Below are 25,649 nucleotides of genomic sequence, written 5' to 3'. Positions count from 1 at the left end.
TGGCAAAAAGCAATTGACCCATAATATAAGTCAGTGGTTTATTTTCAGATATCAATCAAATAATAAGCATTAATTAATGCTAATATGTGCCAGGCATTGTGCTACTCAATGAAGATAGAAAGACAGAAGTGAAATGATCCTTGTCCTCCACTTCTTTCTCCTTTGTCTCTCTGTTTCTCTGTCTTTCTTCATATGTGTATGTATGTATAATTTCCATATTTTTAATAAACTACATCTCTCCAATCTTATACGTATATAAGTATACACAGAATGAATAAATCTTGGATAAATAGTGTAAATGGGAAGTGTGATGAGTCTAGAATAGGACTCATCACATAAAGAGTGGGCTGGATTGCCTTTGGGAAATTGCACAGAACTTTCCAAGATCCCAAAGTGCTCAGTGACATAGAGACCCATCTTTGGAATAGCAGTCTTTTATACAAGATGTCAAAGGACTGTAGATAATTGAACACTATCATAATTAAAGACTTGCAATTGTTGGTGATTCAAAAAGTTCATTGGAGATCTGTAAGCTGGGTGTTGTAAGTATAGTGCTGAGTTTGACATGTGTGAAAAGTAGCAAAAAAAGAGAGCATCTAAGAAATTTCTGATCAGAAAATAAATTGGATCAGTCATGTGAAGTGAAGGAAAAGAAATGGTCACACAAAGGCTTGTAGGAATCTCCAAAGAATGTAAATGGAAGACAAAAAGCAAATTGGGTCAAAACTTTATGGAGGATTTATACGGGAATGAGGACAGGAATTTCCCTAGATAAAAAGAAGGTGGATTGGTTATAGCTGACATCCCATTATTAGTGACTGTGAGATGTTGCCTATATGTCCCATAAGGCATCTTAAACACATCTTGTTCAAAATAAATCTTGTCTTCCTCACCAAAACCTAGTCTTTCTTTCTTTTTTCTTTTTCTTTTTTTTGTTTGTTTTTTTCAAGACAATGAGGGTTAAGTGACTTGCCCAGGGTCACACAGGTAGTAAGTGTCAAGTGTCTAAGGCCAGCTTTGAACTCAGGTCTTCCCGAATCCATGGCCAGTGCTTTCTCCACTGTACCACCTACCTGCTCCTGCCAAAACCTATTCTTTCTCCAGACCTTGATATTCATGTTGAAGACATCGTTCTCCTCTTTGTCTTCCAGTTTGTAACCTGAGAATACTTGTTGACTCATCTCTGTTGTCATCTCCCAAATCTAATCAGTGGTCAAATCAGTAATTCTAACATCCTTATATTTCTTGAATATTTCACCTTCTCTCCACTCACACAGCTGACATTTTGTGGCATACTCCCATCACCTATCACTTCATTGCTATAATACTAATTTCCTGCTTTCTTTCTTTTGTCCTACCCATCCTATACACAGCTCCCAAAATTATTTTCCTATTGATCCAACTTGTTTCTCTTATTCTTATTCAGTTTTGGACTCATCACACTGCTCATCTGAATTGTATATTCAAAATTTGTTTAACATGACTAACCATGTCACATTTTTGCTCAAAATCCTTCAATGACTCACTGTTGCAGTGAGGATAAAAGATAAACTCCTTCCTTTGGCATTTAAGACCCTTCACAATATAGCTCCCATCTATCTTTTAAGCCTAATTCCATATTACTCCCCTTCAATAACGTTATGGGCCAGCTAAATTGACCTACATGCTATTCCACAAATCCAGTGTTCTGTTTCTCGATTCAATATTTTTGTTTTCTATGTTTAGACTGTCACCATCATCTATTTTTCCTTGAACCATTAATTACCCTCAAGAGATCAGGTAAAGTTTTCACCACAAAACCTCCTTTGATATTTTTTGTTTACATTCCCTTCCCCCCCCCCCCCCCCCCGCAGCAGAATACAAACTCCTTTGGGCAGGAACTGTTTTGTCTGAGCCTTTGTCATCTCAGTGCCTTTCATATAATAAGCATTTTAGTAAGGTTTGGTGAATTGAAGAGAGTTATTGGAAGAAGTATCCACATTGATAACATCATGGATCTATTTAAGATTAGAGACTGGAGAGATAAAAAAATGGGGACTGATATAGTTACAAATGTACAGTATGATATTTCAGAATCACATAGCATCATGAGATTTAGAGTTACGAAAGACTTCCGTCAGTAGGTAGGTGGTTAGACAAGAGAATATTGGATTTGGAGTCGGAAAGACCTGAGTTCAAACCCTGTTTCAGGTACTTACTAGCTTTGTAATGATGGGCAAGTAACAAACCCTCTCAGCTTGTTTCCTCATCTGTAAAATGGGAACCATAAGAGTATCTACCTCGAAGAGCTATTGTAAGGACCAAAATAGATAACATGTACGGTGTTTCGCAAACCTTAAAGCACTAAATAAATGCTGGCTATTATCCAACCTCTTTATTTTGCAGATGAGCTATAACTGAAAGCAAAATTGTTGAATGGACTTTCCTGAGGTTATTTAGTTAGTAAGTATAAAATGCAGAACTGGGGTCCCTTTGAAGGGAAGGGAACAAGCATTTATTATCTGCCTACTTTGTGTAAGATCCTGTGCTTTACAAATACCTTGTTAGATTCTCAAAACAATCCTGTGAGGCAGATATTGTTATTACCCCCAAGGAAACTGAAGCAGATGTAGGTTAAGTAACTTACTCAGGGTCACATAACTAGCAAGTATATGAGACAAAATTTGAACTCAGGCCTTCTTGATTCCAGGCCTAGTGTTTTCTCCACTGTGCTTCTAGCTGCCTCATGTTTCATGAACTCCATATTGAGTATTCTCTCTACTAAACTGGGTACTTCCTCTATAGCCATCATAAAAGAAAGGTGTATATTTACTTCTATAACCAACACACTGCTGTTTTTCAACTAGCCTAGGGAGGGATATCGTATTCATATAAGATCAAGGGCAAAGACCAGTAATTTGCAACAGTATTTCTTTTTTGTTTGTTTGTTTGTTTTTTGAGAGGCAATTAGGGGTTAAGTGACTTGCCCAGGGTCACACAGCCTAGTGTTAAGTGTCTGAGGCCAGCTTTGAACTCAGGTACTCCTGAATCCAGGGCTGGTGCTTTATCCACTATGCCACCTAGCTGCCTCAACAGTATTTCTTTAAAAAAATGAAATAAGCCTGTTCCTCTATTGGTTTTAAATTTCCTATCATACACATATAATGTTCAATTTCATTTTATTTCTCATTTGCTTCATTTCCTTAGATGATGTCCACCCCAGCATGCTTTTAGTTTATATGTATGTATGTATATGTATATATATGTATATATAGATATAGATATATAGATATACATATACATATATGCATACACACACACACACACACACACACACACACATATATTCTTCTTTTGTAACTTCCTTGTTTTCTTCCTTTGCCCCTTCAATTTCTTTTTGGTTTTTGGTTTTTGCTGAGGCAATTGAGGTCAAGTGACTTGCCCAAAGTCACACAGCTAGTAAGTGTCAAGTGTCTGAGGTCACATTTGAACTCAGGTCTTCCTGACTCCAGGGCTGGTGTTTTATCCACAGCACCACCTAGCTTCCCCACCCCTTTAATTTCAAGATACCACAGCAAGATAAGCAGAGATGAGAGCAATGAACAGCTTCTATTTGCTATTAATCTCTTCTCTTTGTTTATTGTGAATTAATTAAGAACATTGTAGACAATATCCTGGCTTGCAATATTAAAGGAATATAACTGATCTGGCTAACTCTACACTTGGACCTAAAGTACTAAAATTAATCCCAATTCTACCACGTAACCATAACTCGTTTGTTATTCTGTAAATAATAATGTATTGCTTTTATCATAACAACCCCTGACTTGGTGATTTAAGGATCTAAACTATTACTATGATAATAATTATGTAAGCATATGTTAATTTATACATATCCACAATTTATGCTAAACCACTGAGAACTTTAATTATCGCATCTGGCTTAAATGACCACCCAATGAAGTGGTAATACAAGTATTAATATTACCATGTTTCAGATAAAAAAAAAATGACTCTCAGGCAGTTGAATGATTTAGCCAAAGTCACATTAACTTTATCATTAGCACTGATTGTATCTCTATAGTGTAAAGGAGAATCTAGAGACCTCTACGGCCACCACCACCACCATCACGAACATGACCGCCACCACCACCACCATCAACATTATCATCATCACAAAAACAATTACTAGCATTTAAATAGTGCTTTAAGATTTGCTAAATGTTTTACAAATATTATCTCCTTTGATCTTCAAAAGAATGCTGGGATAGAGTTTCTATTAAAGATGCTCATTAGAGATGAGGAAACTGGGGCAAGCAGAGCTTAAGTGACTTGGCCAGGGTCACAAAGCTAGTAAGTGTCTGAGGTCCATTTTGAACTCAGGATTTCTAGATTCCAGGTCCAGCACATTAACCAATGATCCACCTAACTGCCTCATATAAGAAGATTTAAGAAGTGTCATTGCCTCCAATAACTGTATTTTAAAATCCCTGCTTCATAGGAAAGGAATCAGGTTAGATATATGATGACAAAACATCACTATGGAAATCAGAAATAACCTCTCCAGGTCCTTCATGGACACCACTAAGCTGATGCTCTCACATGATTTTGTCTGTTCTTAATACATTTTGGATAATGATCACAATCCAATAGTTTGTATGAAATAACTGAAAAGAAATGGTCAGTGATCCTTCCTTCTTCTGAAGCCACGAGGCTAGCCAGGACCTGAAAGCAAAGTTGTAGAGCAATGCTCATACTCTTAAGTGCAGGATTTTGTGATAACGAGACAATCGATATGCTCACAATAAAGACAAACTTTTTTTTTTCCCCAGTTTTTCTTATTTCTCGTATCTGAATATTTACTCATCATCTAGAATATTTCCTTCCCCATGGCACATACACCTGTAAGTGTCAACTGTTTTTACCTACTGGGCTCAAACATAATCTCCCCCTGAAGACATTTGAGTGAAATCCAAGATGCCTCTTACCTCTGCAGCAGGGACACCCTCTGGTGGGCGACAGTGCAGGACAATCATCCCTTCAATAGGCACCTCCCTTCCCTGGGGATCTTGCTCAAAGTTTTTCCGTAAATCTGCAAAGATTTCAGCAAACTGGTTAGATATCTCAAAAAGAGATCTTGTATACATTTGCTTGAAATGCAATAAAGCAATATATTGTCTAATCTAGGAGGCTTCTGAGTAACAGAATTGCCTCAAATTACACGAGTCGATTTGTAATTCCTGCCTCCCTCTTTTCAGTTCTTTCTATTTTTCACGAGAGTTTAAAAAAAGAATACAAAAACTGACTGGAAAAGAAAACTAAGAGTTCATTGGATCATAAGTTTATATTAGTATCATCTACTCAACATATAACCTAACACTTGTTCTAATGAATCCATGGCAAATACACATCTACAATAGGTTTTTAAAAAAATATATAATATATTGTTATTATTAACTAAATAAAACATTATTAATCTATAATTTGTGCCATTCTTTCAGGCCTCTGGAGGCCCTAGAAAATGGTAAAAGAGTGAGATTACCTATTAGCCTTTTTATTTGTAACTAGGGAAAAGCGGAGGAATTCAACGACAAAAACAACAACAAAAATCTATAACCTATCCAACCAAACATACAATTAAAAAATACAATGCCCTCCAGTCCAATAGAAATGTTCTGCACTAGTGTGGTGCCCGTCACTAGGGGCTCAAGGCACTTTACAAACAAGTCGCACCATTAGCCTTTGACACATGGAGGACTGGAGCATGGTGAGGTTAATTGGCTTGCCACTGGTCCCAGAGAGTGTCATGCCAGCACTGGGAACAAAACCTGAGATTCCTGACTTCCAATCTTTGATTGCTAACCAGCAGAGTCCTCGTGTTTTGGCAAAGAGTACACACACACACACACACACACACACACACACACACACACACACACACACACACCTTTCAGGAACCTTGTTGGTGTGGCTACCATGTGATCATGTACTATATTATTTTTAAAGGGGTTTTGGCTTTTTCTGCTATTGAGCGACCAGAAGAAAATTTTGCTAATTTCAAAGCACATTTAGAATTCCAGCTGAACTATATTATGGAATATGAAAGCCTAGGAAGGTTATTTACAATACTTTCCCAATTAAATTATGTGATTTTTTTCTTCCTACTTTCTCTGGTGCCGTATTTTTATTTGAATTGAGTATTTCAAATTACAGACTGTGGATTTATTAATTTAATTTTCGTCACTGCTAATAAATGAAAGAAGATCCCTGGAAAAGAGCAGAAATCTAAAATTAGTTACATTTTAATAAATAAATATAATTACATTTGATTTTATCAAATCAAAAATACACAGAGAAGGAATTTTTTTAAGTATAGCAATCTATGTATTCTTCTTCTTTAGATTTTTTTCTTCTTCATATTCCTTTCTCCTGAAGGTAAGCAATGTCCTTTGTTGGGGCGATATTTATGAAGTTATTCATGAGTTCGTAAGATGTAAGAGATCACCAAAGGACTGATATTACTAGCACACAGGTAGTGAGATCCATTTTCTCATTTTCAGCCCTATCCTTTGAGTTCTAAAGAACAACTTTCTACTATTCAGGGATGTATAAATTGCCATAGCCCTTTAAACTTGTGATTGTTATTGGCTTGCAGTGCAGTGGAAGGCCACATAGAGACTGATGTAATAATAGGTACTGTGAATGAGCACTAATATGAAACATTCAGGTTTCTCTGCACACATTAGACCTGGGAATTCTTATTGGTTATTCCCCTAGGGAGATCTTCCTCAAGTCCAAAAGCCATGCTCCAGATTACACTAATGGGTTATTCATCAGGAGGGGACAAACATGGATCTCCTGGAAAGTGATAATTACTCTTACTCATGAGGTGCTAGAGTGTCTACTGATGGAAAGTTATTTGTTTGAACAGACTGCTCCATCTCCCAAAGGAATTCTCATTCAACACCACTAACATGGTCACTTTGGATAAGACTGAACTACTTTCAGTCCAAAATAGGCAACCAATGGTTAGAATCACCATCCAAATATGTTTGCCTTGGAGCAAGGAACTGAAGCCCAGTCAAAATTCTAGATTATTTCAAAACTTGATGTCTTACTTGGACTCTCCATACCATACCTAACTGACTAGGAAGCCATGGGAGAAAAAAAGGTTTCATCTGAATTATCATATGCCAACTTCCAACCTTACCGTGTCTTATACAAAATTAAATGAGAAGGGCCTGTCAAAAACTTTAGTGAGGTCTAAAACAATCCATCTATTGTGATTCTAGACATAGTGGGGGTTATCATAAATGCATTCTCATTAATCTCAGCTATATAACATCCAATTTTACAAAACATTAAAATAATTTAGAGGGAGAGGGAGGAGATTTTAGTTTTATAATTCCAATAATCTAGGAAATTTAGCACTGTAAATTTGAAGGCCCACTCTTTTAAAATTTACAATCTTAAAAAGATGCCTGGGGACATTGGGAAGGTAAGTGATTTATACATGGCAACCAGACTCTAAGGCTTGTCCTCTATTCCCTATTCCTTACTAACTTTCCCAAATAATACTCCAGATAATTGGAAAGTGGAACAACACCCCCTTCATGCCCACCTCCATAAGAGATTGACAAAGGCTGTTTAGAAGCTGTTTAGAATGCTAACACTTTTTCTTTCAAACCTCTTTCTTACCCCTGTTCTATCCACATCTGATTTCCTTGAGGACTGCTTCATAATGAGGAAGAGATGGAATAAGATGCCTCCCCAACAGATGAGGGCATAGTAAAGCAAGGGAATTTGATAAGATATAAATCACAGAATTGATACTTGAAGAAATTAGTAGTGGCCAATAGGTAGAAACTTTGAAAACACATCAGGTCAGAACATGGGACAGCAGAGTCCCCTTTCTAAAACTGTTTGGTATAGCTCTCATTTTCCTTCCATGCTACCATGTTAGAAAAGTCATTGTAGCACAAGAAAATCAATAAAAATTCAATTCAGAATAATAGTCCTTTGCTGCTCAGCAACACCAGGGAGTTATCAGCTCATTCAGTGTTATGGGACTTAATGCAATGATATAAAAATAATTTACTCATTCAAACTAAATCAGCCAATGAAAAATATAGTCATTTTTTATAGTCAAAGTAAGAATCTTTTGTTAAGACTGCAGGGAGATGACATGAAATCCTATGAGTTTGTTGAAGCACATTGGCATTGAAATTATCAGTTGAATTTGTCCACCTCACTTTGACCTCACAGAGCAACAAGATTACATCTCCCTTAATGAAAAGAGATTTGCAGAGAAGCTATTTCAAATCATCTTAAAGTTGGTGTTGGGATTTACAAGTTGTAATGAATTGCTGAGTGACAAGTAGGTGGCACAGTCTTGGAGTCAGAAAGACTCATAACATCATGAGTTCAAATCTGGCTTTAGACATTTACTAGCTATGTGACCCTGAGCAAGTCATTTGAATCTGTTTGCCTCAATTTCCTTGTCTATCAAATATCAGCTGGATAAAGAAACCATTCCAGTATTTTTGCCAAAAAAACCCCAAATGAGGTAATGAAGAGTTGGACACAACTAAATGACTGAACAACAATGAATTGCCTAACTACAACAATCAACTTAAGACAAAAGAGTGTCACAGAAAGTGCTGGATTTGGGATTTCATGGCCTGGGTCCAATTCTCAGCTCTGTTACTATATGTGTGACCTTGGGCACAAACTTTTGTCTCTTTTCCTCATTTTTAAAACAAAGGCGTTAGGGGCAGCTAGATGGCACAGTGGATAGAGCACCGGCCCTGGAGTCAGGAGTACCTGAGTTCAAATCCGGCCTCAGACACTTAACACTTACTAGCTGTGTGACCCTGGGCAAGTCACTTAACCCTAATTGCCTCACTAAAAAAAACCAAAAACCAAACCAAAACAAAAAAACCAAAGGAGTTAGATTATATGATGTGGTTGCTGCAACATCCTAAGGCCATTACCCATGTACACTAAGGCAGTTGTTCCTTAAAAGATGCTGAAAAAATCCTTGACATATAATTGTCCCAGGGCTTGAACCACTGGCATAATTACCTGGTTTTCCAAGTAAAAAACAAAATGAAATAAAAAAGCCAAACCTAGCATAGGAGGAGGTAGAAGCCCTTCCCCTTCTTTATCCCCTTTACTGCTGGTGGGCTACCCACCCTGCTTCTGAGGATAGGCAACCAACACAGAAGCAGAGAAGCTACACCCCGCCAATGACGTATCCCTACCAAATAATCTTTACAATGAAATGGCTAAATGGAATTCTTTTTGTTGATTAGTATAAGTGGTCTCCAATTATCTCATTCTGTTCCTATCCTGAACACCAGACTGGCCTCAGACTGAACCTACAAGAAATTAATTCAAAGGTCTTTTCTAGTTCTAAATGTATAATCTGAGCCTCTATAACTGGCCTTATTGATGCTCTAAGAAGGAAATCATCAGATCTTGCTAATGCAAGATGTGTATAAAAGGCTGACTTTTAAAGGCAGGCATTGTTCAGTTTCATGGTCTTCTTTTCATCATAGGCATGCAAAGAGATGGACAAGAGCATCTGGACCATGTTATATGGAGGCTCTAGTGTACTGTGTTTGCTTCTGTCATTCTGACTGCTTGATCAGCTTTGACTTATGGTTCCATCTCAGCCTCTGGATTTTCAATACTCCCCTGTTTTGCCTGCAATCTTTTGGTCATGATATTTAGCATCTCTCCTCAATCACTTGATACCCACAAGTTGAGAGTGATAGTTAATTATAAAGGACTTCATACATGGAATCTTTAATTTCTCTGTACTTAGAAATATCTTCTTATCCCTAGGATTTCCCCAATATCACTGATATCTCTTCCATAGCCATTGCCAGGCCACTGTCTCAATTAGCAACATTGGACTAATGAAGGTGGTAAGTAGGGTACCAGCAGCGGCAGTTGTAAGAATGGGTAGCATCAGAGATCCAAAATTCCTGGAGGCATAAACCATATTAATTCATAGAAATATATGCCCAGGATAAGGAGGCAAAGCCCAAGCACAGTAACTTGTAGGTATTTGTTGTTATTGAGTTGTTTTCAGTTCTGTCTGACTCTTTGCGACCTCAATTGGAATTTTCTTAGGAAAGATTCTGGATCGGTTTACCATTTCCTTCTCTATCTCATTTTATGGATGAGGAAACTGAGGCATACAAGGCCACATAGCTAATACGTGTCTGAAGGCATATTTGAACTCAGGTCTTCCTGATTCCAAACCTGGCACTGTATCAGATGGGCCACCTAAGCTATCCCTTGAATGTATTTAGCACTTAATAAATATTTGTTGGATTGAATCATGCTAATCAAACCACATCTAGAATACTGTGTTCCAGGATGAAGATACATTTTAGGAAAGTCAGTGACTAAGTAGAGACTAGCCAAAGAATGGTAGCTAGGGAGGGGACTCAAAAAGGCTCCCCATGTGAGCAGTGATTGAAGGAAATGGGGGTGTTTAGGTTCAAGTAGAGAAGATTCCTAGTGGAAATTGGGGAAAAAAGCTAGGTGGCAGAGTGGACAGAATGGTAGATTTTGAATAAAGAAGATTCAGATACCTATTGCCTATGATCTTGGAAAAGTCATTTAAATCCCTCTCAGTCGGTTTTTTCTTTTTCTTTTTCTTTTTTTTTTTTTTTTTTAGTGAGGCAATTGGGGTAAAGTGACTTGCCCAGGGTCACACAGCTAGTAAGTGTTAAATGTCTGAGGTCATATTTGAACTCAGGTCCTCCTGACTTCAGGGCCAGTGCTTTATCCACTGTGCCACCTAGCTGCCCCTCAGTCGGTTTTTTCATTGGTAAAATAGGAAAATAAAAATTACCTTACAAAGTCATGAGAATGAAGAATCAAATTATATGTTTACATTTATATAAGAAAGGGCATCTGGGAGATTTGAGCTGATAAAATGGAAAAGTGTTTAAACAGAGACTAAGTGACAAACCCACCTCCCTCTCAGAAATGAAGAAGCAGTACCATTGGAAAAAGGATTATTAAAGATGATTCCCATTGTCCTTCACATTTTGGTTTTCATTTTTAATTAGTAATTTAGTAGAATAGATAGATAGATAGATAGATAGATAGATAGATAGATAGATAGATGATAGGAGTTCTTCACAAAGTTCTATTGCTATGTTTCTCTGAAGCACAGAGGTATTGCTGGATTACCAAGGGCTGTCAATAGAACCAAAATTTAGGGAGTTCTAGTATCCTAGGAGGGTTTTAAATACAGACCCAGCACTGGGATATAATCTAAGGACCAGTACAGCTGTATGTGAAGCTCAGATCAAGGTAGCTAACCAGCAGGTAAGAAAGTTTTCAGCTCAGTAACTTCTGAAACTATGTACTAAGGTGGGTGATTATGGAAGTAGGGGGAGAATTGCAATCTATATCAATGGAAAAATCAGTGAAATTACATATTTTCTGAAGTATATGGCAATATTTTCCTCCAAAAGTGCTTTTTGGAAAGAAATGAGTTTCCATATAGTGATCTACTCAAAATTTTAGCAAAACAGCAGATCTCAATAAGTCCATAACATTGTATGACAATTTATTTAGAAAACACTTGTCCTTTTCTGCATAATTAATTCTAGAAAGTTAAAAAAAATCAGAAAATTGTAACTTTCCACTACGATTCCATCCTTTCCCGTTTGGTTTCCTGCTTTGTCCTTTCCCACCACCCATTCTCCAACAGCAAATACTCTACTATTTGTTGAAGTATTATTGTTACAGTCATTCTTACATAGTTTATGTTTTGTTTTTTATGCTCATGTACACAAACTCAATCGCAAATGAAAGCAAGTATCATGCAAGAACTATCAGATATTTCTCATTTCAATAATTTCATTTCTGAAATAAGTGACATAAGATGGCACAGTTGAATTAGTCTTGGGATATGAGCTGGGGACTCAACTCTGACACTTACTAGCTATGTGACCCTAAGAAAGTGAATCCATCTTTCTAAGCTTATGGTCCTCATCTATAAAACAGAGTTAACAAATACAGGTATTACCTATCTCACGGAGTCGTTTGGAGAGCTGAATAAGAGAACACATACATATATACATGTATCTATATATGTACATGCACTTATATGTGTCTACATACACATATGGGGTTTTATATACTTTAAAGTGCTAAGTACATATCAGTTGTGTATAGTATCGTGGCATATTGCACCAAGGCCTACAAGATATAGAGAACTGAACTTGAGTAAGGAGGAACTCAGTTAGAATCCTGTATTGAATAATTAGTAACTATGTGACCTTGCACAAGTCACTTATTGATCTGTGTGACCCTGGAAAAATCACTTAACTCTGTTTGCCTCAGTTCCCTTATCTGTAAAATGAGCTGGAGAAAAAAATAGCAAATCACTCCAGTATTTTTGCCAAGAAAACTTCAAATGAGGTCACACAGAGTTGGGCAGGACTAAAAATAAGTGGATGTCAACAACAACCATAAAGGGATTTGTAAACTTACTATACCAGCATGATGTAGTTAGTAGTGACAAGAACCAGGTCTCAGAACCAGAATACCACAGTTTAATTTCTGGCTTTAATAATTATTAGCTATACAGTCTTGGTTACGTCACTCCATTTATCACAGGATCAGTTTCCTCATCTATAAAATGGAAACGACGATACCTACAACGGACACCTTATTGAGTTCTTGTGAGTAAATTACCTTATAAACTTTAAAGGATGAGAGCCATGTGAGCATCATTATTATCCTGTTGCCATTTCCTAGGGAGAGCCAATAAAGACAAGGAAAGTGAAAGAGAACATTAAGATTTTTATCATCTCAGGCTTTAGTTTTTGCCTGACCATCTCTCTAGTGTCCTGACTACTGATCCAGAAGACTTCCTTGCCCTAGCATCTTCAACCAAGCAGTCGATAATTCACCATGGTTCATAATATCCATGATCATGTGGAGACCAAAGGAAGCTACCTGCAGAAATGATCTATTTAAAGCCTCTGGATTTCCCTTCCTATAACACAGTGACAAAAAGCTTCTGGATTAATAACAAGGCTATGATCAAAGCAAGCTGGTCTTGAGTATCAATTTGTCATTACATTCCTGGCATTTTCACATGGTTGTTTGGGGTGGGGGTGACAATATACAGTAATCAGTTATGAACAAAAGACAGAGATTTTAAAACAACATTAGCTTGGGGAAACCCCTTCCTTTTTCCTTCACACTGTGAAAAAGCCCTCTACAGGTAATCAGAGCAAAAGAAACCTGCTGTAATGATTGGAATGACGCCACCTACTGGAGACTTGCTGTGGAGAGCTCCACCATGAGGAAAATGCCTCAGAGGCATTGTGGCTTTTCCTTGGCGTCAGGAAATGACGCTTGCTCATGGGTGCTGTCTATCAAGTCTACCAGCCAATCAACTGGAGGAGCCTCCTATGGTCTGGGAGGAGACAGGAAGGAGGAAAGGGAGCCTGCGCAGAGAGCGCGGGCCTTTTGGCTTCCGGACTTGATGGTGGTGGCGGCAGAGGACTTCACAGGAGATTTGAGGAAAGATAGGAATGCCAGACTGTTAGAATTCTGTTCTCAATCTTTTTCTTTCTATTTTCCAATAAACCCTTAAAAACCTAAACTCGTTTTATCAGTGATTTTTAGTCAGTTTCCCCCAAACTGGGGGAACACATTAGAATCCACATTTAGAATCTTAAATTACACAGTTTGGCTGACCACGAAGAGGAAAACCGAACGTTCATCTTCTGATCTTCTGATTGGGTAAGATTTCCCCTCCCTTGTCCCCTTAAATTGGAAAGAACTACCAAGTATAGGCTATTTTAAATTTCAAATGGATCTTTTAAACACCCTAAGTACCCCTTTTCTAGCTTTACCTTCACTAATCAAAGATGTTGGCCAGCTTGAACTTGAATATATTTTTATTACTCTTTGTGGTTTTGTGGGGCTTTTTGGTGTGGTATGGAGAATTTGGCATGTCCTAGATAATGTTAGAATAAAGATGATTCCCTGGGATTCCCCATTAGGAAAGCTACTTATGGATTGGAATGAGGGAAAACTTAGACTAAATACAACCATGACCAGAGGAGAGCTTATCAGACTGTGTTTTATGTGGCATGAGGAATTACAGGAAGAATGGCCCAAATATGGGTCATTTGATCCCCAAACATTGAGGCATTTGCAAAGAACCCTAAGTAGATGTCCACCTGAACATTTACGTTATTGGAAAATCTGGGCCAGAGCAAGTGAAAATTATCATACTAAAAATATAAAACAAGGAAAATCCAGGCCCCAGTTTACATCTGAGTCTGCCACCCAAACTGAAACGATAGACTGGCAGACAGACATGGCCTGCCTAACCGAAATGCCCAACAGAACAACTAAATCCAAGGCCATTCAGACTGAAATTCCAAATGACCCAACTCTTATTCCCTCACCCTCTACTTCCTCCATGCCAAACAAACAAATAAAGAAAGAAAGAAATGATTTCCCTGTAGAGGAGACAGAGAAAGTAAAAATTTTTCCCCTTCAAGAGATCCTCGCCCATGGTCAAAAAGGTACTATACGTAAGCTCAGACAATACACACCTTTTACACCCAAGGATTTGGCTTTATGGGGACAAAGCACTCCTAAATTTGATGAAGATCCCACAGCAGTTATCAGGCAGTTTAGAGCAATTTTTAGAGCATATCAGCCCACTTGGAATGATGTTACTGACCTTATGGAAATAATATTGTCCCCAGGAGAAAGAGCAGATATAGTAGCTGCAGCAAACAGCCTGGAAGCCACGGGAAAGGTTGATATTGGGTGGCCTATTCAAGACCCTGACTGGGACCCCAATAACCCTGAGCATTTTGATATGTTGAAAGATGCAAGGGAAACATTGCTGAAGGCAATGGAATCCTGTATTAGAAAGACTGATAACTGGCAAAAATTTATAGATATAGTTCAGGGACCTGATGAGAGACCTAATAGATTTTATGACAGGCTGTGTAAGTATGCCAGGCAATATGCTAGACTAGACCCATTAGACAGTAGAGACGCCCATATTATCTGCTCTCATTTTGTAAACCAGTCATTACCAGAAATTCGGAAATATTTTAAAAAGCAATGTCCTGGGTGGAATAGTTTGAGTCCTGACAGACTTAAAGAAATAGCAACATATATTTACGAAGGAAATGAGAGAGAAGAAAGGAACAGACAGGACATTTTAGCTCCAGTACAGGAAACAACAGGGCAGAGAAACTGGAAAATTGAAAATCGTTATCAACCCCCTAAATTTTGTGAGTACTGCAAAAAACAAGGACATCTGAGAAAAGACTTTCAGAGACTTTAAATGAACAGTTTTGATTTGTTGTTTTTGTTGTTTTTTTCTCTTTCTGTTATAATATACACCATCTGTAACATGTATTCTCTGCAGAGGCCCTCCCTTTGCGAGACTAATGTCAAAGCGTCGGTTCATGAGGACAAAAAAAAAAAAATCGCCCCTCTGGACAAAACTTTCCTCTCTTCCTTTTCTATATTGTTGTTCACATATTATTAGTTAGCAATAGTTATTATATTCTTTTTACTGTTCCGTCAAGGAAACATTTTGTTTCTTGAGGAACAACAGGGGGGACTGTAATGATTGGAATGACGCCACCTACTGGAGACTTGCTGTGGAGAGCTCCACCATGAGGAAAATGCCTCAGAGGCATTGTGGCTTTTCCTTGGCGTCAGGAAATGACGCTTGCTCATGGGTGCTGTCTATCAAGTCTACCAGCCAATCAACTGGAGGAGCCTCCTATGGTCTGGGAGGAGACAGGAAGGAGGAAAGGGAGCCTGCGCAGAGAGCGCGGGCCTTTTGGCTTCCGGACTTGATGGTGGTGGCGGCAGAGGACTTCACAGGAGATTTGAGGAAAGATAGGAATGCCAGACTGTTAGAATTCTGTTCTCAATCTTTTTCTTTCTATTTTCCAATAAACCCTTAAAAACCTAAACTCGTTTTATCAGTGATTTTTAGTCAGTTTCCCCCAAACTGGGGGAACACATTAGAATCCACATTTAGAATCTTAAATTACACACTGCAAAGCATTTTATAAAAAGAATGACCTAAAAATGACCTTAGGTTTTTAGCACTGGTTGCCTCATTAGGATTCAGGGCCACTCCTGAAGAGGGAAAGGGAAGAAAAAAAAGGAAGAGCTTAAAAAGGAAAAACCAACACAGCAGCAAAAAAACCCCGCATTTTTTAAAGTAACTTCATTAGCTTTCTATTTCTCACCTTACCCCCAGGATCCCCTTCCAAGCCAATGAGGCAGGTAGAACAATGTGTTAAGTAAGGACTGTGTGTGTGTGTGTGTGTGTGTGTGTGTGTGTGTGTGTGTGTGTGTGTGAATTGTTAAAAAGACCACTGGGTGGCAGCAGCTAGGTGGCGCAGTGGATAGAGCACCGGCCCTAGAGTCAGGAGGACCTGAGTTCAAATCCAACCTCAGACACTTAACACTTACTAGCTGTGTGACCCTGGGCAAGTCACTTAACCCCAATTGCCTTACTAAAGAAAAAAGAAACACGTATCAAGTGCCTACCTTGTCCCAGACACTGTGCTAAACACTGGGGATACAAAAAAAGACAAAAGACAGTGCCTACCCTCAAGGAACTTATAATCTAATTGGGGAAATAAGACATAAACACACACATACACTCATAGTGTTAAATCATGCCCCTTTCTTCCTCTTCACAACAGCATGGACTGGACAGTAGGGAGCTGCATACTAGATCTATCCTAAGTTACAGGATTTCAGAGTCTGAACGAATCTCAGGAATTCATTCATCCAATTGCTATTTGTCCATGAATCCTCTCTACAAAATTCCTGACTAGTGGTCATCGCCTCTGTTTTTCTTGAAGAACTGTAGTGATAAGGGACTCATTGCCTCCTGAAGTAGTCCACAGGACTACCTCTGACATTCTCCTTTGTTTCAACTGTTCATCATCTGACCTGATCTCTGTCCTTCATTTCGATTAAATACAACTCAGTTCAAGTCATTTCACCTCATCTCAAAAGTATTTTTTGAACCTTGGTAGAACAGAACAATGGTCTCCCTTGGATTTTTCAACTTCCTCCTGTGGAAAAAGGAGTATATGTATTTAGAAATATAAGGATCAGTCTGCATGGTTACTTCCCAAGTGAACGAAAGTTGTATGGAACCACGCAGGTGGAATTTGTAGGGTAGTATGTATTCCACAATATGTTAGTGTTAGGAACAATTTGTTCCATGCTCTTCTTGTCCTTTCCTTGACTAAACTCCAGGTTGTAAGGAGCAGCTGGACAGGGTAGGGAGGACAATGATAACCCTGCCTTAGGCAACATATTTACTGGGACATGTCCTTTTGATCTATGGCTTAACTGTGAAGCCAGATGCTACGTCAGCCACATGACTCCACTATGAAGCATTACCTGCAAAATGCCCTTTCCAGAAGATGCACCCTGCATGTGGTAGGACATTGTGCAGATGGAGGTTCATAAAGGCAGCTCAGTGGTGAAATTTTCTTTGTACTCCTCAGTTGGCTATCTTCTTTAAGCTTTCAAGGGAGCTATAAACCTGTTTCCTTAGGAATGGACAGGAAAATGTATATATTCTAGTGTTGTACTTGATTCTAACTTGGTTGCTTTAATTGATTAGAGTCCACTGGACCATAGAGAAATTTCTTACTCAGAGAGTCTCAGAACAAATCTTGCACATCCAGAGCCTACCTCCAAGTGATGGAAGGTAGAGCACACCACATTAGCACAGGACCCCTTCCTTTAAAGGCCTCAGCCTAACCATCATCCACTCAGATCCCATCAGGAGCTCTGATTCCCAATGGTCATGGTCTGAGGACCTTCTAGATCTCTGGCTGCTGAAAGAACATGACTCTTCATACCACCTTTTCAACAAGCATGGAATCACTGATTATAATCCTTCTGGTAAGATGGAGAACCATCAGGTTTTACAATATTCCCTACCACAGTATTTAAGCACCACTAAGTCTTATCATTTGTCCTGCTTCTATATTCTCTATTTTCCCAGCATTGACATCTGCTATACCATTTAAACCTAAGTACTTATGGGCTCTGCCTTCCAACCTTTTCTAGAACTCTAAATACCAAATAAAATGTGAGCCTTTTGAGAACAAAAATCTGTCTCACTTTCATAATTGTATCCCTGGTGCTTAACATAGTACTCATGACACAATAAGCACTTTAAAAAATATTTTCAATTCTATTTCATCCTACTCCATTTTAATGACCTGAGTTAAAGAGTAAAGGGTAAAGTTAAAGAGGATTTTTGGCTTCTACAATTGCAGATTAGAGTACCTCAATATTTTCTTTTTGATCTGCAAACCTTATTAATTCACAACCCCCCCACCCTGCGCCAACACACAAATCTTCCATAGACTATCTAATACAAAAGAGACCTTATTCTAGTTCTTTATTATCAATCCATCAGTCAATAAAAATTTTTCTTTTTTTTTCCTTTTTTCAATATTTTTCGAGACTTGGTCTCCATATCTTCCCCAGGTTGTAGGTATAACTGCCACATAAAATCTTGATTCTATTGCTGATCAACATGGCAGTTTTCACCTGCTTTGTTATCAGCTTGGACAGGTTTGTTCCTCCTTGGGCTACCTAATGGCCTCTGGTTTCCTGGGCCTCACCATATTTTTGCCACACTTAGTATGAAAACCCAGTTGGCTTTATCTTAATACAGTCAGAACTCCTGAACTTGAGTCATCTGCCAGCCTCAGTCTCCACAGTAGCAGGGATTACATTCATGTACCAACCTAACCAGCCTCAGCTATAACTTCCTAAGTGTTTATTATATGTAGGTACTGTGCTAAATGCTGGGGATATAAACAAAGGCTTCAACAAGAGTTTCTGCCTTCAATGAGCTCACATTCTACTGAGAGAGACAACATTTAAATAACTAGGTATATATAAAATGGAAGCTGGGTGGCCCAATGGATAGAGTGCTAGAACTGGAGTCAGAAGACTCATCTTCCCAAGTTTAGATCTGGCATCACACACTTAGTAGTTGAGTCACCCTAGGCAAATTACTTAATCCTATTTTCTCAGTTTCCTCATATATAAAATGAGCTAGAGAAGGAAATAGCAAAGCACTCCAGAAAACCCCAAATGGATAAGACATCACTAAAATGACTTAACAAGAAATATATAAAATATGTACAGAATAAATGGAAGTCAAGGCACTGAAGTTGGGCTATAGGATAAAGGTTTCATCCAGAATGTGGGATCTGAGCTGAGTTTCGAAGGAAGCTGAGAGTTGTCAAAGTGAGGATGGAGGGTGTGCCAGGCATGGGGGCCAAGTCAGTGGAAATGCATGGAGAGGAAATGGAGATGGAAAATCATGTAGGAGGCACAGCAAATAGGTTAGTTTTGAGGGATCATTGAGGATGTAGAGTGTAAGACTGAAAATGAAGGAAGGGGTCAGATTATGAAGAGCTTCAAATACCAGTGAACTTTATATTTGATTCCTTAGATAAGGGAAAAAATCAGGTTATATAGCTGTGTCTTAGGAAAATCATCTAGGCAGCTGAGTGAAGGATGGATTATAACAGGGAGACACTTAAGGCAGCAATGATAAGGCTAATGATAAAATTATTTCAATAATTGAATAGACTAATTATACGGCTATCCAAAAGTTCAATAGAGAGGTGGTGAGACCCTGAATTAGGTTGGTGGCTGTATGAACAGGAGAAAGGGAACCCTATATAAGAGATGATCTGAGGTTATCTGAATAATTTTAATTTTCACAGCATGACTAGCCTACTTCCTTTCTATACATATAAGTCTTTGATAATGTCTATTAAGCCACTTCCTATACACCAAGTCATCTTCACTTATATATGGCAGCCTGCATACACCCACCATACATCTTTATATTTAAGTTGAGTTTATTTATAATTTTACTTTGTCTGAGATTGTGGTCTTCCATGATTCATAGCCATAAAACCATATTCTCACTGAGAGAATATTGATGTTAGTTTTTTTCTCCCCAACAGTTGGCAATCTGGGATCATTGAAAATACTGTTCTATTTCCCAAATACAACCATGCTCAATTTCTTCTTCCTACTTGCTTCCAGCATCCCATGCCATCAGGTATTTTTGTTGCTGGCTGATGAAGGTAGGGATAGAATTTCAGAAACTAAAATGAGATTTGAAATGTATCTTTTCCCCCCTTTCCTCTGTTTTTTAGCATAATTTCACGGGTTATTTTAGGGCTGTCTGAAGCATGCAGAATATTTGAATTCTATAAAGTGAGACTCTTTCATGCTTCTACTCAGAATTTATCACATTTTGGTGGCTTTTTACAAAACTGTTTTCCTTCCACGTGCTATGTTACAGGTAGGGAATGTCAGCTGTGTGACTGTGTTCTTCAGTTTCCCCATAATGGGTGAGCAGAAAAAGACGAGGTTCCACAGAGAGCAGAACCACCTAAGGGTTAATGGAACAGACTCAATATTTTGCAGGCAGCTGAAGAAGCATGCAAGGGAGAATGTGAGGAGGGAAAGCTTGGGCAAAGTGGCCAAATGTTCACACACAGAAATAAACAACCACGAATAATTGAATATTTCAACTCTTGACAAGCGTCCAGCAGCAGAAGTAACAGATGCAGCAGTGTGCTTGTCTAACTTTGGCTTGATTGAACCAAACAGACTTGTGAGGTCCTGTGGGAGTAATTCCCCGCAGAGTGGTTTGTGCCAACTTTGCGAGGGTTTAGACTAATTCAACTTATTTATTATTTTTACCTTAAAACAGATACATAATCCACTCACTTTTTGTTTGTTTGTTTTTCGCAGCGTTGTCTTCGGTATTGTATTTCCCAGCCCCTGGCAGTTGGCTGGAGAGTCAACATTTCCCTGATGCAATGTGTAACTATGATGGTGTAATGAAAACTCAAGGTGACAGAACACTTTGGCTCTTAGGGTAAAACCTCTATTGGCTTCTGATCACTCAGGTGGTGATTGGTGCATGACTGCATAATAGATATGCTATCACTTTACCATGATAGGAGCAGTAATTTACCTGGAGATTACTTAAGGAAACAGTCACTATTTTCCTGAAGGAAAAAACAAAATAAAACAAAAACAAAAACAAAATAAGATCAATGGATGGAATTTGCAAAGAGTCAAATATAGGCTCAATTTAAAGAACTTTCTACCAATTAGAGTTAAGAACAGGTTCTTATGGGAGGGGATAATTTTTCTTTAACTGGAGTTCTTCAAGCAAATGTGGGATTACTTATTTTGGGATATTATAAAAGGGATTTTTTAAAGGTGCAATTGATCCAGGGTGGTTATTGAGGTCTATTTCAACCTTGAAATTCTATGATTTTGTAACTTTCCTCTGGGTTCTGTTTCTGACATTCCCATTTTGCTTTGAATAAGTGATGATGAGGAGGATAATGATAGCTAGCACTTCTATAGTGCTTTTGGGTTTGCAAAGCTCTTTACAAATATTTTCATTTTCTTCTTATAACAACCCTTGGAAGTACATCCCTATTTTACAAATTGGGAGACTGAGGCAAACAGAGGTTAAATGATTTGTTCAGGGTCACACAGCCAGTAAGTATCCAAGGCTAGATCTGAATGCAGGTCCTCCTGACTTCAGGTTCAACACTTTGTCCACTATGACAATCAGCTGCCTGAGTAAGAAAGGTGGAGGATATCTTAGCTTGGTTTGAAAGCAAAAGATCTAAATAAAGGGTCAAGACATTAGTGTTTCAATTATGACTTGATTCTAATTAGCTGTGTGAACATGGGTAAGTCATTTAACTCTAAATTTGAAAATTTTAAAGCTTTTTTAATCTTTAAAATGTAGTGATCATTGATGCATCAGCTAAGATTCTATTACTGCAAGGAGAACTATTATTACTAAACATGACTGGCTTTTTGGAGAATAAGCTTTTTTTTTTCTTGTAATGTTATGGCTGAGAACAAGCACTCATATTTTTCTAGAGAAGCCTTTTAGGACCAAGCTATATAAAGTGTCTCAAAAGTATTAGCTGTTAAAGTTCAAAACTCTCCCGGGACTTTTGGGATAACTTATACAGAGGCATAGCATTGCCAGTGAAAATACCGTATTGTCTTAGACAATCTATGTTTGAATCCAACCTTTGCCTAAACCCTGTTAACTGTGTCAACCTGGGCAAAGCACTTCATTTCTCTGGGCCCCTGTTGCCTCATCTGTAAAATTAATGGATTAAAGGATCTCTAAGGTCCCTTCCTCCTCTAAATTCTATTATCCTTGTCTTACAAAGTCATAATAAGCAACATTATATTTATTGGTTTGAACAGATCCAAAGGACCCAGGTGAACCTTTCGATTACTAGATGGACAGCAAAGAAATAGAATGGATATTCTAGGTCAGAGTAAATGAACATCATTACTAAATTTTAATACCAGAAAATATTGAGCCAGAAATTATTGAAAAAATGACCTTAATGATTATTTAATCCAATTCCTTCTTGGTAGAGATGAAAATAAACTAAAATCAAGAAGGTCTATGTACCTTAACCCCAAGGGTAGTAAAGAACAGAAAATCAAGGCCATTTTTTTCTACCTCCAGGTTAAAGCTAGGCAAATTGCAACCCTAAGAGGTTACCATTCCTCGTATAATATAATAAAAGATAATAAAAGTTTATTTTGGTAAGGGTTGAGAAACTTAAAAAAAAGACAATAGGGAGGAAGTATCACATCTAAAGAAAGTGAGCATCACAGTTTATTAGGTGGTTGTAAACACTCTTCCCTACCTCCAATTCCTTTCCCCTGCCACAATATACCCTATTATAATATCTGGGTCCCATTACCCCATATCATACAGTGAGGGTAAAATGCAAATTTTAAGAGGAAGGTTTCACTTCTTGAGAAATGTAAATGTCTCTTCAAACAGCAACTCAGTTCTCCTCATAATCCCTGTACTATTGACATATGCTAGGAACAATCTCCATGAGTTCTCAAATAAATCCCTCTCGCCCTATATTTTTTATGGCACTCTCACAAGAAGTCATTTGAATAAGACTGCAATAACTGACACTGTCCTCGGTGTCTCGATTACTTACTAGAAAGCTTCTATGCATTTTATTGTGACTTCCCCTAGAGAGAAACCACTTACAGGGAGAAATGAGGGGTTTTCTTTTGTTTTATTTTTGAAGAAGAGAAAATGCACCATGTCACCACAACCAGCAAAGCAGGACAATTTTTCTGTGGTACATAAAGGCATCAGCTGCTGTTAAAAACCTTGATGTAGCCACCTATGTCTCCACCCAATCTGAGGTTGCCTATGGTCATACTATGTACTAGTCCAAGATTCTGGGCCTGTGTTTAGAAGACTGCCCTTCCATTGTAAATCTGTTGGGTTGTCAGGAGCAAAAACAAGAAAACCGGGCAAGATTTATATAAAAGAACAGTTGGATTCGGGAGGTTCTGAATACTTGGGTGGCTCATCCTCAGTGGTTTTGTTTGGGGTTTTCCCATCTCGTGATTGTCCCTGGGAAGAGTCTCAGGCAGTGGATTGTACCTTAAGCTGTGAGAGCTTAGGTAAAGCATACACCTAAGGGTTGGGCAGTGGTGATCATGCATCCAGTCAGCAATGGCTATGTGCTTCATAATACTCTCTGGACTTTTCCTCATTCTCTTATGTGGGTCTACATCACAGGTCACAAGATCCTGAAACAAAAATATCATGAAGAAATCTGGAGCAACCTGGGAAGGCATACTTTCCTATTTCTGCCTATTTCCATTTCCCTCTTTTCTCTTAGACCCAGCAAGTACACATTTAAAACCAATTTCTATGTTTTAAAATTCAGAGAGTAGATTTAACAGTGGGACACAAAGAGTCCTTAATGCCTTCTTATTTTTGCAGATTTTCATACACTGCTTGTGCTTTCCCATAAATGACTCCTAACTGCTGCCTTTGGTTGCAGTACTAGGCAGCCCATTCTGACAGGTTTTTCTCTTGAATGAACAGTCCTTACCTGGCATTGCTGTGACACCGTGTGTTCACAATCCAAACAGAAACTCTTAGCCAAACAGACTTGCTCAATACACTCCAGAGGAAATTATGAAACAGTTAAGAAGGGATTTAAGAGAAGTAAGTGAATCTAATAAGGATACAGGCAAGTCAATCTGTGCCTCATTGTTAGACTGAAAAAAGGCATCTAGAATCACCAAAAAGTCTGCATTTACACTTGAAATCTGGCAAAATATCTCACAACTTCAAGGATCCGTGATGTTTCTGATATAGGCTACTCTCTCTATCAAGGAAGATCATAACCCATCAATGAAGTGGTAGCTAGTCTTTGAGAATTACTGTGGCTGAAAAACTTACCACTCTATGGCCAACCTGGGGATAAGCCCCTTTGAACCCAGCTAGGATGATCATAGCATGGCCAAAAAACAATCTGTTACCAGATCTATGTTGGAAACCTTTTCAGCTTTTTAGGACTGACAGCTGTGCCCTGTTAGCAGAACCCTCAAGAGCCATGGGCCACTTCTAATTCTCCATAAGGCATCAGAAGAGGATGGTAGTCAAAAATCACACAGATACAAAAGAGATCTGTAAATATATCAAATTAGGGGACTTGCAGCATGGGAACTCCCTTCACCAAAACAGAATTCAAGTTATCTATTACTTGGTAGACAATTCCCAGGAAATTTTTTGAGAAACTTAGAGGTTAAATGAATTGACATGGGTCACACAGCTAATAAGTATTAGAAATATGATCTGAACCCAGGTCTTCTTGACAATAAGCCTAGTATATAGATAATTACAGTATCTCACATACAATTTGAGATTTAGAAGGGAAATCAGTAGATATCTTGTCTAACTCATATATGAAAACAATCTCCATAGTACAGATGACTCTATGCAAAAAAATATTCCCTTGTGGGGGGGCAAAAAGACAAATGACAAATGTACTTACAGGCTATGCGGACTGATGCCTTCCGGCTCTTAGAGGTACCCAGGTGGCTCCATGCAACACATTGGCACCAGTAGTCTTCAGGTCCATGAAAATCCTCCACTTGCTGCCTGGTGACATTGATGAACACTTCTCGGACCTTCAGGCCTGATGGAGGAAGAAAGAGGGAATCAACTGATATGGATATCTTACTGCAGCAGAAAGTTAAGGTGAGCCAACCCATTTCTTTTTTTAATTAAACAATTCTGTTTTTAATCAAAGTAAAGCCTTAATTACTTTGACAATAATATATTACTGCTAATTAAATTCTAACAGCTGAGTAGGCCAGAACACACACGTATAAAAATTATCAACCAATGGGGGTGTCTCAGAAACTTGACTTTGTCTGTGGTCACATTTATACACATATTCCCAAGCTGTTTTAACACACATAATATTCGAGTTTATTGCCATATATAAATATACAGCTAGTACCCAAGCAGCAATTGTAGGATTTTAGTCCCAGAAGTTTATAGAATCCAAATTTTAGAATAAGAAGAGACTTTAAAGTCTACCCAACCCCTTTAAATATCGGGTAACTAAGACCCACAAAGGTTAACTGATTTGCTCAAGGTCACAGAGGTATTCAGTGATAGAGGCAATATATGAATCCAAATTCACTGACTCCAAACAAATCCAGTCTTA

The 25,649-nt window shown here is 38.3% G+C and overlaps 1 protein-coding gene across 6 annotated transcripts in view; it reads right to left on the bottom strand.

The window, feature by feature from the left end:
- The window catches only part of UNC5D (unc-5 netrin receptor D), an 821,905-nt gene that overhangs the window by 334,874 nt on the left and 461,382 nt on the right, over positions 1–25,649 (bottom strand). For all 6 annotated transcript variants that reach the window (XM_043988293.1, XM_043988296.1, XM_043988295.1 and 3 more), the window contains exons 3-4: positions 24,969–25,112; positions 4,968–5,071 (exon numbers count right to left, since the gene is read on the bottom strand). In XM_043988293.1, the coding sequence (XP_043844228.1) occupies positions 4,968–5,071; positions 24,969–25,112 (248 nt within the window). The remainder of the gene's footprint in view (positions 1–4,967; positions 5,072–24,968; positions 25,113–25,649) is intronic.

The sequence above is a fragment of the Dromiciops gliroides genome, chromosome 2, assembly GCF_019393635.1.
Source record: "Dromiciops gliroides isolate mDroGli1 chromosome 2, mDroGli1.pri, whole genome shotgun sequence".
NCBI classification, from domain to species: domain Eukaryota; kingdom Metazoa; phylum Chordata; class Mammalia; order Microbiotheria; family Microbiotheriidae; genus Dromiciops; species Dromiciops gliroides.
Note: the sequence above shows the minus strand (reverse complement) of the source record. Positions and strands in the feature narration are given on the sequence as shown.